Source organism: Dermacentor variabilis, chromosome 8 (assembly GCF_050947875.1).
Source record: "Dermacentor variabilis isolate Ectoservices chromosome 8, ASM5094787v1, whole genome shotgun sequence".
Taxonomy (NCBI): Eukaryota; Metazoa; Arthropoda; class Arachnida; order Ixodida; family Ixodidae; genus Dermacentor; species Dermacentor variabilis.
In genome coordinates, this window is record NC_134575.1 from 26924675 (window position 1) to 26940116 (window position 15442).

Here is a 15442-nt window from a genome sequence, read left to right on the forward strand (position 1 = left end):
TTTCCTGTTCCCGTGCTGAAATAAAAAACTTCTATCGAAATGGGAAGGGGATAATTTCTCGAACCAAGAACTTCACAGCACACAGAAGTGTGTGGTTCATAACTGCTTGTCAAAACGTCGGCTCCATAGACTCCCTTCATTCGGCCACTGCTGGCTATATACGATTGTAAAAAGATAAAAAATATTATGGGGTTTTACGTGCCAAAACCATGATCTGATTATGAGGCATGCTGTAGTGGGGGACTCCGGAATAATTTGGACCACCTGGGCTTCTTTAACGTGCGCCCCCGTCGAAGTGTGGCCACCACGGACAGGATTTGATCCCGCGACCCCAACACCATATCCACTAAGCAACCACGGCAGGTTACGTATGGTTGGACAGCACAAAGTTGTTTACTTTACTTCTTTGTTTAGCACCAACCAGTGTACAATGCACATAATAAGGTTGCCTTTCTGGCAACAAATTCAAGCATTTGTCAGCATGTTGCCCTTTACACATGCTGTGTACTATCTATTTTTAACCACACAAATCTACACTATTATGTCTTGATAGCACAGCTATACACAGCTCAACCTAGTGAACAGGAGCAGCTTTCTACAAGAAAACATGTTTGTGCAACTTCGTGAATTTTAATCAATCCTGACAAATGATAGGGAATGGTAAATTCGCATTCTCACAAGTGATTGCTCTAAACACGCAAGCGCAAACCTTGTCAATTCTGATTCCGTCTACAGGTGAGCGCATGCCTGCCTGCAATGAATGACGTGGCTAGCAGCTCGTCTGTGGCACCATTGATTGAGTGATTGATTTGTTTTATGGCAAAGGCATCCGATGCCATGGAGTACCATGACAAATGTTTTGATGATATGTGTAAGTTGACTTCCATCATTTAACATGACACATATCTGCAGCCAAACAAGGCATAAAATTCGTGGCTATAAATATGCGGGCACTCAAAGAAAGCTTAAAAGAAGCGTGTGTAGGTAAGACCAGCAATAAAAACACGCAGTGTTGTGTGGCTTCATTACGAACGTTGACAACTTCTATAGCAGCATTCGCTTGGACCAAGCCAGATTATGCTGGTCTGGAGTGAATCAGCAATTCGGTCTGTGATGCAAATCCAGCTCTGAACGAGCTCTGGTCCACACCTGTTGTTCCGAGAGGTGATGGGCGCTGGTGCTTTGCTGTTGACCGCTGCGATGACGACGCCGGAGTTGGCCACCACACTCCGTGCCGTCTTGACCACTTGACTGCTCTGCTGGGGGGAGGATAACAGCGCGTTCGCACAAAACTTCAGCACAGCGGTCTCTAAAAGGCCTTTTGATTGCTGCTACAACAAGCTCACAAGACCAGGACAATGACAATCTTTCCTCTTCAAGGAGCCCTCTAAAGGACTTAAAGCAATAAGGCATTACCTTGTGTTGCAAATTTTCTACACCTTTCTCACATAATTTTCACTTAGAAAGCCATTGTTTGGCTACTTGTTAGCTAACTGAGCTTGCAGTAAAGATGCAAACCACTGGAAAAGACGCAGACACAAGATACAAGTAGTACACAGCATCTATGCTGGAGATCTCCCCCCTTAACCAGGAATTGTCGTCGAACTGAACCCTTCAGCACAGCCCCAGCTACAATGATGGGCTAGGTGACCATCCTCTCCAGAGGCCATCTTGTTCTTCTGTTGCCACATCCTCTGGTTTACATAAATGCCTTGTTCGACGGACATAAGCCGTTCTGTATGTCACAGGTACCTAGTGTATTCGTTGTCTTTTTTTCCGGTGCTTTTCATCAGAGTTAGATCATGTACCAACCTGCCTGACATTTAGCCTTGCTGCAATACTACTAGATAAATTACATTTTTGACAGCTAGATGGGCAAGGAACTAGATCTAGTTACAAGATAACTAAGTTGGCAACACTACCTTTGCCAAATCTTGTATTGTGTGCTTTCTCGGTGCACTCAACAAATTCTCTATCGCATCTGTTATCCATTTAGCTATCCCATGTAGAAACAAGACGGTACGCATGGAAACGAGGAGGCAACATTTGTCCATTAAGTGCAACAAATGCTGTTGCATTTAGATTTAGAAAATGTATACAAGATCAATGCAGGGAGGTAAGTGAACATACTGCAATGGATGCTATTGCATATAAAATCAATGTGCACATGAAGAACAAGGTAAACAATTCCAAGTACTGAAATAAATACAACTGTGGACAAATTAAGGGGCGAGGATAAGTCGCAGCACCCTTTCTTGCTGGTGTATAAGTTGTACCTTTGTATAAGACTATTCACGGGTTTCGAAGAAAACATTGGTATATAAGACACACCTGTGTATAAGACACACTTACTTTAACTTGGTTGGGATGATGAAATGAGATTTTGCAGGCTCAAAAAGCTCATCATGAGATGCCGCACTTGCCCATTTCAGGGCTCTGAACTTTCGTAAACAAAACATTTACAAGCTGCAAATTCTATCAGAATAAAACAAAGCAACCAACGCTCCTCTTAGGTGCTGGAAGCCGTAACTTATTGGCCTCCACTCGAAGCCACCGAAGGCCTCATCCTGCGATGCAGTGTCAAAAAGTTCAGCCACTTTGGATGGCAACATCACTGGGTCACTGTCATCGGCCTTTACCTTTTATGCGACATTGCAAGCATTTAGAAGCAAGTGCTTGGAACAAACCCACCAACAATGATCACACCATGCCCGAACACAGGCGTACAAAAGGGAAATGGAAAATGGAAACCGGAAGCACTGAGACTACTGCTGGACTACTACAACTTGTCGCACAGATGATGAATGACGGTGATAACCAAGCGGTATTGGTAGATGTCAGGCATACTTATTGCGTCAATTCCAAGGGTTTAACCTTTACTTTAGGGGAAAAAATAAGCAGAAATACAACACACTAGCACGCGTGACCTCCAATAACGAAAGCGCCTATCAACCGTGCATCATAGCAAAAAACATTGGCTGCATCAGCCGACACGATTTTATGAGCATATGAGTTGCGCCATTGTACAGAACGCATCGTCAAAAATTTAGGGGCAAAAAAAGAAAGAAACACGTCTCATATGCCAGAAAAGATGGTACTACCTAGATGCTATTGCATTTAAAAACGAACTGCATAAAAGGGAACATTAATGGGACTAGTCTAACAGATAGATGCTAATGCACTTGAATAGAAACCGCGCGCCATCAATGCCAGCATTGCAGCGCACCTCACTGGACCTGGAATGATTTGTGAGCCCTGGGCTAGGCACTGGTGAGCTCGAGTTGGTGGAGGCGGGCGTGTCGGCACCCGGTACGTCCTCGTTGGCGTTGGGTGCCGCCGGGTCCAGGATGCAGTTGTTGTCCGCGTGCTCCAGGCCCGTCGCGGCAGCGCTAGACTTGGTCAGGAAGTCCGCCATGTCCCGCAGGTCTAGGTCGTCGTACAGGAACTCGTTCTCCTCGAAGTCCGGGTCCTGCATGCGCCGCACCCGTGCGCCATTCAATCACGCTGCTGCGGGCAATCAAATCCTGGCCGCTATATTTTGCAGGCTTTTTTTGCAAGCTTTTCCGATGCTATACCGTCTTTCGTTTTTCACGCTTCGAGAGTGGTCAGACCGGCACCGTGTCCTCATTATCAATGCAATCAGTTGGCCAGAGAACGCTGGATGATAACAGTGGCATAGAATCAAGCTGAAGGAATCGCTGAAAAATGGAGGCCCTAACGTCTTTCTCCAAGGAACACTAAACCAAACTAGAATGCACAGCCGTACTTCTCAAATCTCAGTTAGTGTCAGTGAAAAATAAATGGCCTATACGCAGAAACAAAAAAAAAAAGTGAGGCCAAGCTTCTCTGTTTTCAAAACTGCACTAGAACTTCAACACGGATGCCGATGTGATAGAGGCAATGTAATCATTTTAATAAACAACCAGCTTTCCCCGGCCAGATGGTTCCACAACCTACAATGCCATTAACATCAGGTACGGAAATGTCAAGGTACTGCTGACACCAATCGTTAGCATTCCTATCATTTTTGGCCTGCTGACACTGCTTAAACACACTAATTTGGCAAGGCAGAAATGTAATAAAACCAGTTCCAGATATACTGAACTCTAAAGGGACTGCAATGTAGTTCGATACAGTTAAACCTCTACATAACGAAGTCGGTAAATTTGGCACTTAACTTTGTCATATCAATACTTCATTACATTAAAATTCCACTTTTTATGCAAATAAGTATGGCCACTGACCGTTTCTTTTTTTTCGCACAGAGGGGGGCTGCAAAAATTTCCAGATTATTGTGCAAGAACGAAAAATTCAATGACAAAGAAAAAAATTCTTGAATTTGAGAATCTGCAATGGAAGATATAGTTTCATGCTGTGTCGACGATGTCTTCACATCTGCGGTACAAAGCAAAGCCTGTGAACAGCATGCGGAGGCGACAGGTACCAACAGTGACCATCCAAGTCAATGCCCTTTAGCTATGCAAAAACCGGCGTGGCGGATGAATAGTCAACTAACAGACACCATGAAAGGAGAGGCCCACCTGACAAGACTCGATGTAGTACTCGACGTCCTCCTTGATCTTTTTGATCTTGCACACCTCGACGGTGCCATTGTCTAGCATCCTCATTAGTGTCTCCAGCTGCAGGATGTGATACCGATGCCTCGCCAGCAATGCTTTCAGCTCATCTACTCGGTCCTGCAACAATGACGGAACCAGTTACGAAAAACAAAAGGCCTTCAGCACAACAAGCAGGGTGTCTACCAAGTTGACATTTACAAATTGCCCAAGTTTTCCAGGTTTCCCCTGAGTGCCTTTGCAAAATTCCCTGAGTGATGCAGAACTGTGTTTTATGTCAAGACGGGCTGAAACCGTATCGCCCGATGCTGTCCCTCTCTAGTAAGCATACAACAAACTTAATGAAAAACGGCACAGTCCAATTTGAATACTAAGGAGTAGTGCTTATGTTATTCAAAAAGAGAATAGAAAGGAGGGGTTAGTAAAAGGCACAGCAAATGAAATGTCTTCGAAAAAAATCCCTGAGAATTCCCGGTTTTCTCAGTTGGTAGACAACACCCTGAACAGGCTTTACATACAGTCGGGCACGCTGTTCAACAAAGGGTTAAAGGGACACTAAAGGTTACCAGAAACTCAAGTTAAAGTGGTAGAGCAATGTTCTAGAACGTCTAAGGCGTCAATATAATCGCGAACAGAGCTTTAGTAACCGAGAAATTGAGGTAAATGCATGACACGATTTGAGACCCCCCAGCGACATTCCGGTACTAGCCCGATGACGAAAGGACTCCTCATAATTTGTGTTACTAATACTCAACTACTCGTATTAAAAATATCATTTCATTCGATTATAAGACGGAAAACAATGCTACTTGTCTACGTCTATTCGATTCTAAGAAAAAATAACATTTTGACGTTACCCTTCAGTAATATGAGTGTTCGAAAGGTTTCGTTTTCGCTCGACTCTGCACGCTCGACTCTGCGCCGCGCACGCTTTGGAGTTTCAGTAGCATCGTTATCGCGTCGTGCTGTGAGGGTTCTGCTGGCTCGCGAAACTTTCATTTGGAACAAGCAGCGAAAATGCCACGTCCATGTGATGTCGCGGGAAGCCCTCGTTGCTTTCCCGCTCCGGAGAGCCGGTGTCGAGGCCGCCGTCATAGTACGCAACGACGCCGGCAGTGCGAGCCCTCAGCAGCAGGTCGCGCTCGTCGGTGCTCAAATCGCTGAAGTTGAGCCCACCATCGCGAGCCAATCAGTAGGTGTCAGGGTCCATTGCGACGAGCGTCGAAGTTAGCGTCATAGAATGAAGTACCAGCTTATGGGCGTCTTGCGCTGGAGTTTGAGGTACAGTAGCGACGCCTGGTGGCGGTGCGGGAAACGACATCTGGGTCGTGCCAGCTTGGGTCGTATTGAGCCCTGGCTGTGGCGAAGCACGTTTCTAGGCCGAGTTTTGCGTCGATTCGCACATTTTTATGCCCTGTTGCGAGTGCGAAAAGGCTCGTCGCTTCTCATAGACCACGCCGACCACACTGCGAGCTCGCCGCAGCCTATAGTTTAACGAAAACGGACTCTCCGTGTGCCGTGGGACGTAATGTGGGACGTAATTCGTTTCTCCTTCCGCTAGCCACCATACTCCCGCTTTCGCTCTGCTGTCGGCTCTGTCTTGGCTCTGTTTCTGGCCGCGCATTCGCGTTTTGCGCAGAAAAGCCGTAGCGCCGTCTGCGGACGCCGTTCTACTCGCCGATGGCGCAACGTCACTATGAGACCATGATGTCAGTACTCCTCGATCGGAGGGCGGGCGATTTGAACTGCGCTAGAGGAACGCGGACGCTTCAGAACGCATTTTCTCTTAAAATAAGTCTCTCCTTGGCACGAAACGAGCGTTTCGAGGTTTCTGTGATGGTATTTCAACAGTTCACGTTGACTTAATAGTAACCTTTAGTGTCCCTTTAAGCCTTTAGTACAGGCATTCAGATGGCAACATCAGGGAGTTTAAGGCTCTGGACAGCTAAAGTTAGTGGACACAAGTTGCCAACTGTACAAGAGTACACATAAAAGTTGTACAAAAGAAGGCAGAAGGAGTACTAGAGAATGCAAGCAAGGAATGGGTCTTTGGGTACTCAAAGACAGTTAGGTGCACCCTTTCCAAAGCTCCCTTTGATCGAGAATTCTGCAACTCTTGGGCTACAACTGTACATTTATGCACGGTGCTAGGCTTAAGAGTGTGCCTTTCTCCAACCCACATTTGAATTTATTCCCACTCTGCAAAACATGCGCGAAGTAACCAACCAAATATGCAAGTGCCATTGGCCTAGGCTTCACTATAGCAACCGGAAAAAGACACTTGGAAAAGGAGTGTGAAGGCTTATGGCCATTTCTGTTCGGCATGAACAAATCTGCAACAGACAGCTCTTGCTTGAGGCATTGTTTACAAATGAGAAATGAAGGAGTGTCGCAACGGACAGCCACATTTCGTTTCGTGTTCAGCGACATCTGCCAGCGTACCGTTCACCGCCAAGAAAGCAGTTCACAACAGTCATTACTACTACTACTAATTACTACCAGGGGCAGCACTTTCAACCAATTGGCAGTAACGACACAAGCCTTTGCATAACCACAGAAAGCTGAACAAGCAAGTTTGGATTCATGACAGCACAGCTGTTCAAAAGAATGAGTGCAACAATAGGAACCAGACAGGGGTGCCAACTACGCACTAAACTTTATGAATGCACACACAAATGCAGTCCTAAGCAAAAGTTTCCAGGCCATGGCATCAACAACAAATTAAAATTCCTTCTCGCATGGCGCTGCAACGTGGAACTGCATCAACAAATTGCAGTAGTTGAACACGCCTACGTAGGCTGTACCACTTCATTTCAACGAGGATGCCCAGGCTGCGAAAGGAAAAACAATTTTTTTCCCGCAAAATTACTGATGTCCAAATTTTCACTCACTACTGCACAGTTGAATTGCACCAACACCTCAAGGAAAAAAAAAAAGAGATCATAAAGCAAAGAGGAAACCCAGTCAAACATACATAGACCGCAGAGTATGACACTGCATTACTACAATCCTGTTTTTCTCTTTGGCTTGTTATACAGTCGATCCCGGACATATCGAACTCGAAGGGGACTGCGAAATCGTTCGATGTTTCGATAATTCGAAATATAAAATATGCATGTCAAAAGCTTCTCTAACAACTCCACACATCTCAAGGCAGTTTCCCGATGTCGTGACTAACGGGAACCAGGTGTACAATGCCTTCTCGACCTTGTCGAAGGTTGGGACACGCACACGACATGCTCCAGGGTGACTGCACTGCACTGCCTTCAGCTTAACATTGGCTTTGTTCTTGAGGATCGTACTCAGGGTGTTGCGAGGAATTCCGAACGCCGTGGCGACCGACGACTTTTTCTAGCCAGCCTCCACCCGTCGAATGATGTCCGCCTTTGTCGAAAAATCAAAATTCTTGCGTTTTCTCACGGCCATGGCTTTGGAACAGGTGCCAAAAGCGCAAAGAAAAATGCACTGCACCACACGAATCTCAAGCCTTCGCATTGGCCTCGTGAATAAAAGGAACAAAGCAAATCGAAAGACGCGCCGCTCTGCGTCTCCGTACTATGTACCACAAGCCCAAGCTGCACTGACCTCGTTCGTCTCGCTGTGCCAGCGGTGTCAGCCAACCAAAACACAGGAAACGGGAGCCTGCGGTCAGTGTAGTTTCTCCCTCCCGCTTCCCTTTCACGCCCAATCGCACTACAAGTGCTCCTCGTCACGTGCCTTTTACCCGCACGTCCCTTTCTCAGAGTGCGGGGCGGTGCGCATGAGATCGCGGGAACATCTCGAGAGCTTCGCGAGGAGAAGCGCACTTGCGGGGTTGGGATGCGATGGGAGAAGCGCACTTGCAGGGGTGGGGTATGGTGGGAGAAGCGCACTTGCCAAGGCGCAGCTCAGCACGGAGTTCGATACATCGATATGCTAGTGCGCGGGAGTTCTATATACGCGAACAATAGCGCTATACTTTTGCATGGTATTCCCAAGGGGAGTTTTCAACTGTTCGATATAGGCAATATTTCGACATATCCGGGATCGACTGTATATATATCCATGGCCTTCCAGTTTTGCAGTGACAATGGCGCAGCGCATGTACACATTTGTGCGTATGGAATGTGAATGTAAAAGCACGCTCACCTGGTTGTCGTTTTTCTTCTTCTTGACGCCAATTGTTAGGGACTCGAGCTCGCTCTCGAATTGGTCGACGTGAATGTTGAGTGATGCGATGGAGTTTGAGAGCCAGACTGTGATGTCCTCCTTCTCCTTCTGGGCGGGGTCCACCTTCTGCGCTCCGCCCAGGCCCTCTTTCGAGTACGCCTTGGTCTTCGTCTCCCGCTCCACCACCTTAAACCTCTCCATTTGCTGCAACAACGCAAAGCAGCAAGGGGGGGTGCAACGTCACGCCCTGTCACTAAAGGCGCACGTCGTGAAGCGGGCACAGCATGCTTCCCACCACAGTTGCCTTTCAGCCTGCCAACAACCGCTACTACCAGCATGCTTCGGGGCAGCGTAGTGAAACTCGTCACGAAATCGATCTATCGGGCAAGTCGCTGTAGCACAAATAAGACAGACACAAAGCACAGAAGAGAGGACAGCACGGGCACTGCATTGTCCATGCGCAATAAACCATCAGTTGTAAGTAGCACCGTGTCTTTTTGTCTTCCCCTTCACTTTGAGTGCCCTGTTTGCGCTACGGGTCACACGACAGAACATTTTTTAATAAGACAGCAGAGGTCTCACCGTCTCTATCAACTTCCGGTTATCCATAAGAATCCGCTTGTCCTTGATCTCGCTAGATGCCATCCATGTTTTAATTTGGTCTCGTAACCTCTGCACAGGCCACACAACAAGAGCAAAACGAGCTCATTCAGCCTAAAGCGCACGGTCAAGACAAGGCTACTGCTAGAGCAACAAAGTGAAGAAGTTTTGCTTTGCTCACAGAATGTTAGCAGGGAAAGAAAAAAAAAACGAGCTGCGCTGTTCATGAATTAAGATCCAGCGCAAGAGGATGCAGACAAATGAAAAGGGAACGCAAACACAATACAATAGGATCGATACACAGCACCTCCGGAAAATCTTACATCGTTGACAGACAATCTTACAGGGATGAATATTTAAAGTAGGTACTGTATCAAAGCTCCGCTGATTGTGCATGCTGAAATCAACAAGAAAATGAATGTAAATGAGCAAAATGTGCAGTACTGTAAAACACTGCAGCCAGCACGATACTACTGATCGTTGCCAGTGTCACTGCCATTTTCCTATTTGCCACGCGTCTCTGCAACCGTAATGATATTAATGATATAGACAGCACAGGCTTTTCTTTCTCATCCTTTCCCTACTTTAGTGCTGGTGTTTAATCGCGAAGCCCCAGACCCACTCATCTTTCATATCAAGCAACTGATGTATATTAGCATGAAAAAGAGCCAAGACAGAAACAGGAAATAAGCTGGAAATGAACACGCTACATTAAGAAAGCTAAATAGTCAGAAAGATAGCAAAATAAAAATGGTTGCCGTTAGAAATATAACTTTCAAGTTTCATGTTTGTTTAGACGACCTCTCCATAGATGGCGCAATCAATATAAAATGTCTTTAGCACGAGTTGCTCTTGTAGAGGCAGGAAGTATGCCGAAAACACTCCGGAGTCGCACAGGGTTGCGCTAGTTTCTTCGAAAGTGGCAGCGAAGGATTTTTTTTTTTAGCTTGTCCTATTCTATTCTAATTCTATTCTAATTACTATTCCAGGAATGCTGCGTTACGGGGGGGGGCATGACATCAGATGCGCAGCCAAGTTGGTGTTGCCATCTTGTGGTGCAGAGATCAACCAGAAAGGACACGGAGCTATTACTGCAGTAACTACCCACACTTCACTTGTCTGCCAGTGTAAAGCATTGGAAGCAGTACAATCAACATGCAGACCTCCACTTTTATATCTCCTTGACGAGAACACCCATGCAACACAAACACTTCACGCATTGTTGTTGTTGTTGGACAAGGCTACTAGTAGTGCCTCTATCATTCACGTGCACCATAACCCAGTACAGCAACCGACAAATTTTTTGTACTCTGAAAATTCAGACTTGATGGATATTCAGGACATCATGTATGCACCATCAGGGTTCCTATAAAGCTAATGCATTCTCGTGATTCGAGCCAGGCTCCGAGCCATGTTACCCCTCTTGGACGCCACCATGTTGGATATTCCGCTGGCTTGGCTTCCAGTGGCCCACTCGATAGCCTCCAAGATTGGGAGGCGCACCCTATTAATGGGGCTATTTTTTTATTTTTTTTACCTACACTTCATGCAGGCTCGTGTAGATGAGTGTAGTGTCGGGCAGATGGCCTCCAAATTCCCATTCGCCCCTCAAGGCGCAAGTGTCAAGTAACAGGCAGTGGGAGGTTTGTCTTGCTAGCGAAGGCTTAGAATGCCAGAGAGCTCTTCTCGATCAAGCCCAGTGAACCAAAGATGAGGGACTGAGGGACCCACCCACCACCCAAAACCACAGAGAGAGAAAGCTTATACTAATACTGCCGGGCAAAGGCTACGACGTCGTGTGCTGCACTTCACACGCTGGGCTGTAGACAATCGGAGCAGACTGCACGTCGTATTCTGCATCCGCAGAAGACGAAAGGCGCCTTACTTCGCACTTAGTGGCTGCATATGTGCCCTGGCCTGAAACTAAACGTTAATGTACAAGTTTCCTTTCGCCAACAAATCTATACAAGCTGCAGCTAAATACATTGCAAATATACAGCGCACGAAGACGACAACTCGATGCGTATTACACAGTGCAGAGTCTGAAGCAGCCCGGGTTATCCGTTAGATAACTATCTTCTTTGAAGATTAGCTCCCTTTCCTCTGTGACACATGGTCTCGCTGGCACTTCGCTACCATCTTTGCAGCAAATATTCCCTGTCATCGTCATATCAGCATCGCTAGTGCCACACAAAATGGCGCCATGTGTTTGCAATGCCACCCTGTTTGTTTGTCATCTTCTGCCTACACTCGTTAAAACCGCTGTGTCGAAAGTGTAGTTTTCATGCTACACTACAGCGATAAAAAAAAATGGCTTCGTGTAGGTGGGCAGAGCTAGACTTTTCTACACCAAGTAAAGGAAACGGCGACTTCTTATGCTAGCTACACTCGTGTAGCCAGCGTAGGTAAAAGAAATAGCCCTAACAGAGAGCGCATGCCATCCTTCCGTATCGAAGGCCATGCCCACTCACCCTTGGCTGACAAAATGACCCATGGGGAGAGCACTTCTTTTTTCTGTCTTTTTATCGGTCAGCACTGTCGTGTGAATACCTATGCGGATCTGTATTATTTTTTTTTCTCTAAAGTTGCAGCTGCTATTTTGCTTGTGGTGTGTCAACTGAGCAGGTGTGTGCCAGAGACATTGCCGCATCTTTGTGCGTGCGTTTGCGGCTTCGCATTGGTGTGATCGGCACCACCTCCTGTGCCGTTGTGAGGGCAACTGATGGGAAAAAATGTGGCTCCTTTCTTCGATCTCCACGGCGAACTCCATTGGCGGAGATCGCCAACGCGGTGACGCTCTTGTCGACTGTGTACGGAGACGTCACTCTTGCACAGACCTAAGCAAATCTATTCGCCTCGAGGCGTAGTAGGTGGCAGGGCATTATTCATTTTTTTTAAGCCGTTCTAGGCTTAATAAATTTATTTATTTTTTTATTTTTTGGCAGAATGAGTTTTTTAAACTGCTAGATTTTTCTCACTGTATTTCGGTGCTCGTGAGGTCTGGAAAATCGGTGGGCTACTGTACTTTTGTACAGAGTAATACGTATATGGGCTAGCTCAATTTTCTAATGGGAGTAATCATTCACTGCCACTATGCGATACTGATTGCTGTCATTTTGTGATATTGCAGTTGTGCAATACAGACTGCTCGCAAATTTTTTTTCTTTAGATGCCTAAGAATGGAAAGATCGGAGAGAGCCAGAGAAGTAAGCATAAAAGAAGACGTAGAAAAAAAAATTAGCAGCTTGATTGGTCAGTCCATTTGGCTACAGACCTGGAAAATTGAGCCCTGAAAAGGAAGCCAGCCAAGCATGTGGCATTAAGGATGCGTTCACAGCTATACAACACAATACTAAACTGGTGCTACAATAAATACAGCTGCATTTTTCCAGATAGTTTCAATAGCTTATTAGTAGAAAAAAAAAAAAGAAAGAAACAGTGAAGAGATTAGTGTAGAGCCCAGAAATCTGTTCCGTTCTCAATGCCACATAGCTTGGCATTCATAAAGGGAAAATCAGACATCCACCCGTTCGTAGTGATTGCTACAAAGGAAACCCATACGGGTTCCTCGAAAGAGGAACCCGTATGCTTCTTTCAAGGAACCCGTATGGGTTTCCTTTGTAGCAATCGCTACGAGCTGGTGGATGTCTGATTTTCCCTTTATTAATTACTTCTCTCCACCTTGTGGGTTTCCACAGAACTATTACATCAAACAGCTTGGCATTCAATGTAGCCATCCTCCTCCCCATCCTTTTTTTGTAAGGATCAAAAATCCAAGCTCGTGCACAATTTCTTTTCTCAAACATTCCAGCCGGTAAACCTGGTTCTCGAAGCTGCTTTCGTCAACTTGCATCACCCCGACGACCCTGGCCACTTTTTCTGCCCGTCAGGGAAATGTATCCTATGCAGCACAAGATGGCTAGATGGCACAGATTAGTTAGCGCGCACGCTCCGAAAGAGAAGCACACAGCTGCATGTCCTTTCACGCCGCATCGCTCCTGCCCATATTCACGAAGCATCATCGTGTTGTTGACAAAGCATCGGTGCATGTGAGCAACCCTCTACCAATGCAACAGGCACCTATATAACAGCATCTGAAGGTAGTGCGGATAATGATTTCTGAGACCAAAATCGAACACAAATCAAATAGCGCCAGAAGTGCAATGAATACCGAACACTTTCCAAACAGCTTCCAAATAATGGAACATCCATTTTCACAATCTGCATAAAATGATGTCCACCATCCCGATATCCATCACGTTAACGATTTTCTGTCCCATTGCGCGCCATGAAGCGTTATTAAAAACACGAGTGCAGAATAAACAAATAAACAGTTTGTTTGCATATACACGGCAAAGTCTACGCAGTTTATGAAGTCCCTGAGCGCCGTAGCCTGCTCCGCCACATAAGTAAGTTCCCATGTTTTATGCCTACACTATGTCTGTGGGGATTAACTTTATCTCGCTTCTGCACCAATTTTGTGTTTGACTGGGCATAGTTGATGTTCCAAAATAGGCAAAAACTATTCATGTTTAGGAATAGTGAATATTCATTTTGCTATTCCTAAATTTTGACGATTCGCACACCCCTTCAACAACCATAATACTGGTACCTCATCACAGGTTGGCGCCTTGTCTGTGGGCTAGTGACCAGAGAATTTTGTCCTAAATTGCCGTTTTCTTTTGTTCAATGCAAACATTTGCACAGTTAAACTTAATTACTAATTCTACTTTGAAAAAAAGTCTGAGTAACTCGAGGCCGATTACAAATAACGTGCTGTCGGTCTCATTCATCCGAGATGTAAAATTCTTTTCGAAATTACTTCTATTACCCAGCACTGATACACAGACTCTCAGAACAAAGTTCTTACACCGGCACTGGAACAGTCATTGCAGGAATTCATGTTGGCCAAGTGAGCAGCTCCCAGAAGCAAAATGGCAAAAGGGTTTGCGCACTGAAGCCCACCGTTTCAATGCTCCGACACGAAAAACTTCCATGTACAGGCACGGTCACTGCTTGCGGGAACACAGGTATGCATGGCAGCACTCCGTGAAGCAACACCACCGGCGGCTTGTGGCGTCTTGGCAGACGACTCACCATAGCAGACGACTAGTCAGGCTTTTTTGCCTATCAATATGATCGCAGAGGCACCGGTGGTGGAGCACTCCACGGAGCATGCCACGGGGGCTCCCATGTTCCAGCTAGCAGTGGCCGCAACTGTACGTGCGCTCAAAAGCAGAAGAAAACTTGCACTCAACAAATACGTAAAACATGTACACAAATTATTTCGGTGCCGATAAAGTCGCCATTGATATTTTTAGCTAGAAGACAACTTTTACTTTCAACTGCAATGAAAAATTAAACACCCGCTAGCTTTATTTGACAACACGTAGAAAGAAAAAAAAAAGCAAGAAATTTGACCATGTCTTACCTGGAGCTTTTTAATCTCTTTCTTAAGGTCAGCCTCATACTTTTCCTTTTGGTTCGTGTTGGTTGCATTGTAGACCTGAGAAAGGAAAAAATGCAGTTAACATGCTAACATAGAAAGGGAAGCATGAAGGACCACATTCCCTGGGCACATTTGCAAACTTTAAAATTGAGCCCTCTTTTATTGCATAATCGAAAGTGTTGTCCCATCACAGGAATGATGAATAGTATCGTGCCCCAGAAGGCAAAAAATGCCTCCAGATATTCTTTTCAAGCAAGAAAATGTGACATCCCCTTTTCCTGGATTTTTTTTTTTCCCGTATTGATGCAGCACAGTAACCTGGTCAGACCCAGTGTCCGTGAACGACTTCTTTCAACCTTTCAAAATGACACCAGAAACGACAGGCTGATGTACTTTAGTGTAGCACAAAGTGAGATGTAGGCTACACTACGTGTCAAGCATGCAACCATGTCGCGGCCACCAGTTTTTGAGAAGCTTGATGTGCTGTGCGAGACACAGTGCTGCATCATCACCGACAGTGAGAAATTAAGGTGTACATTTTCAAATGCCACCAGGTGAAGCAACATTGTGTTCAGGCAAACAAAAGACTCTTATATGAACACACTCATGGAAATGCTAACCTTACCATGTGCCTGTTCTGAGGAGGGACAATACTTCCTGTTAAAAT

The 15442-nt window shown here is 45.8% G+C and overlaps 1 protein-coding gene across 5 annotated transcripts in view; it reads right to left on the bottom strand.

Annotated features, from left to right (window-relative positions):
* Not3 (CCR4-associated factor Not3) overlaps window positions 1-15442 on the bottom strand; it is a 61064-nt gene that overhangs the window by 32080 nt on the left and 13542 nt on the right. For 4 of the 5 annotated variants that reach the window (XM_075701558.1, XM_075701561.1, XM_075701556.1 and 1 more), the window contains exons 3-8: window positions 14758-14832; window positions 9309-9398; window positions 8706-8930; window positions 4542-4697; window positions 3227-3469; window positions 1150-1259 (exon numbers count right to left, since the gene is read on the bottom strand). In XM_075701558.1, the coding sequence (XP_075557673.1) occupies window positions 1150-1259; window positions 3227-3469; window positions 4542-4697; window positions 8706-8930; window positions 9309-9398; window positions 14758-14832 (899 nt within the window). The remainder of the gene's footprint in view (window positions 1-1149; window positions 1260-3226; window positions 3470-4541; window positions 4698-8705; window positions 8931-9308; window positions 9399-14757; window positions 14833-15442) is intronic. The other variant, XM_075701557.1, reaches the window with a different exon arrangement.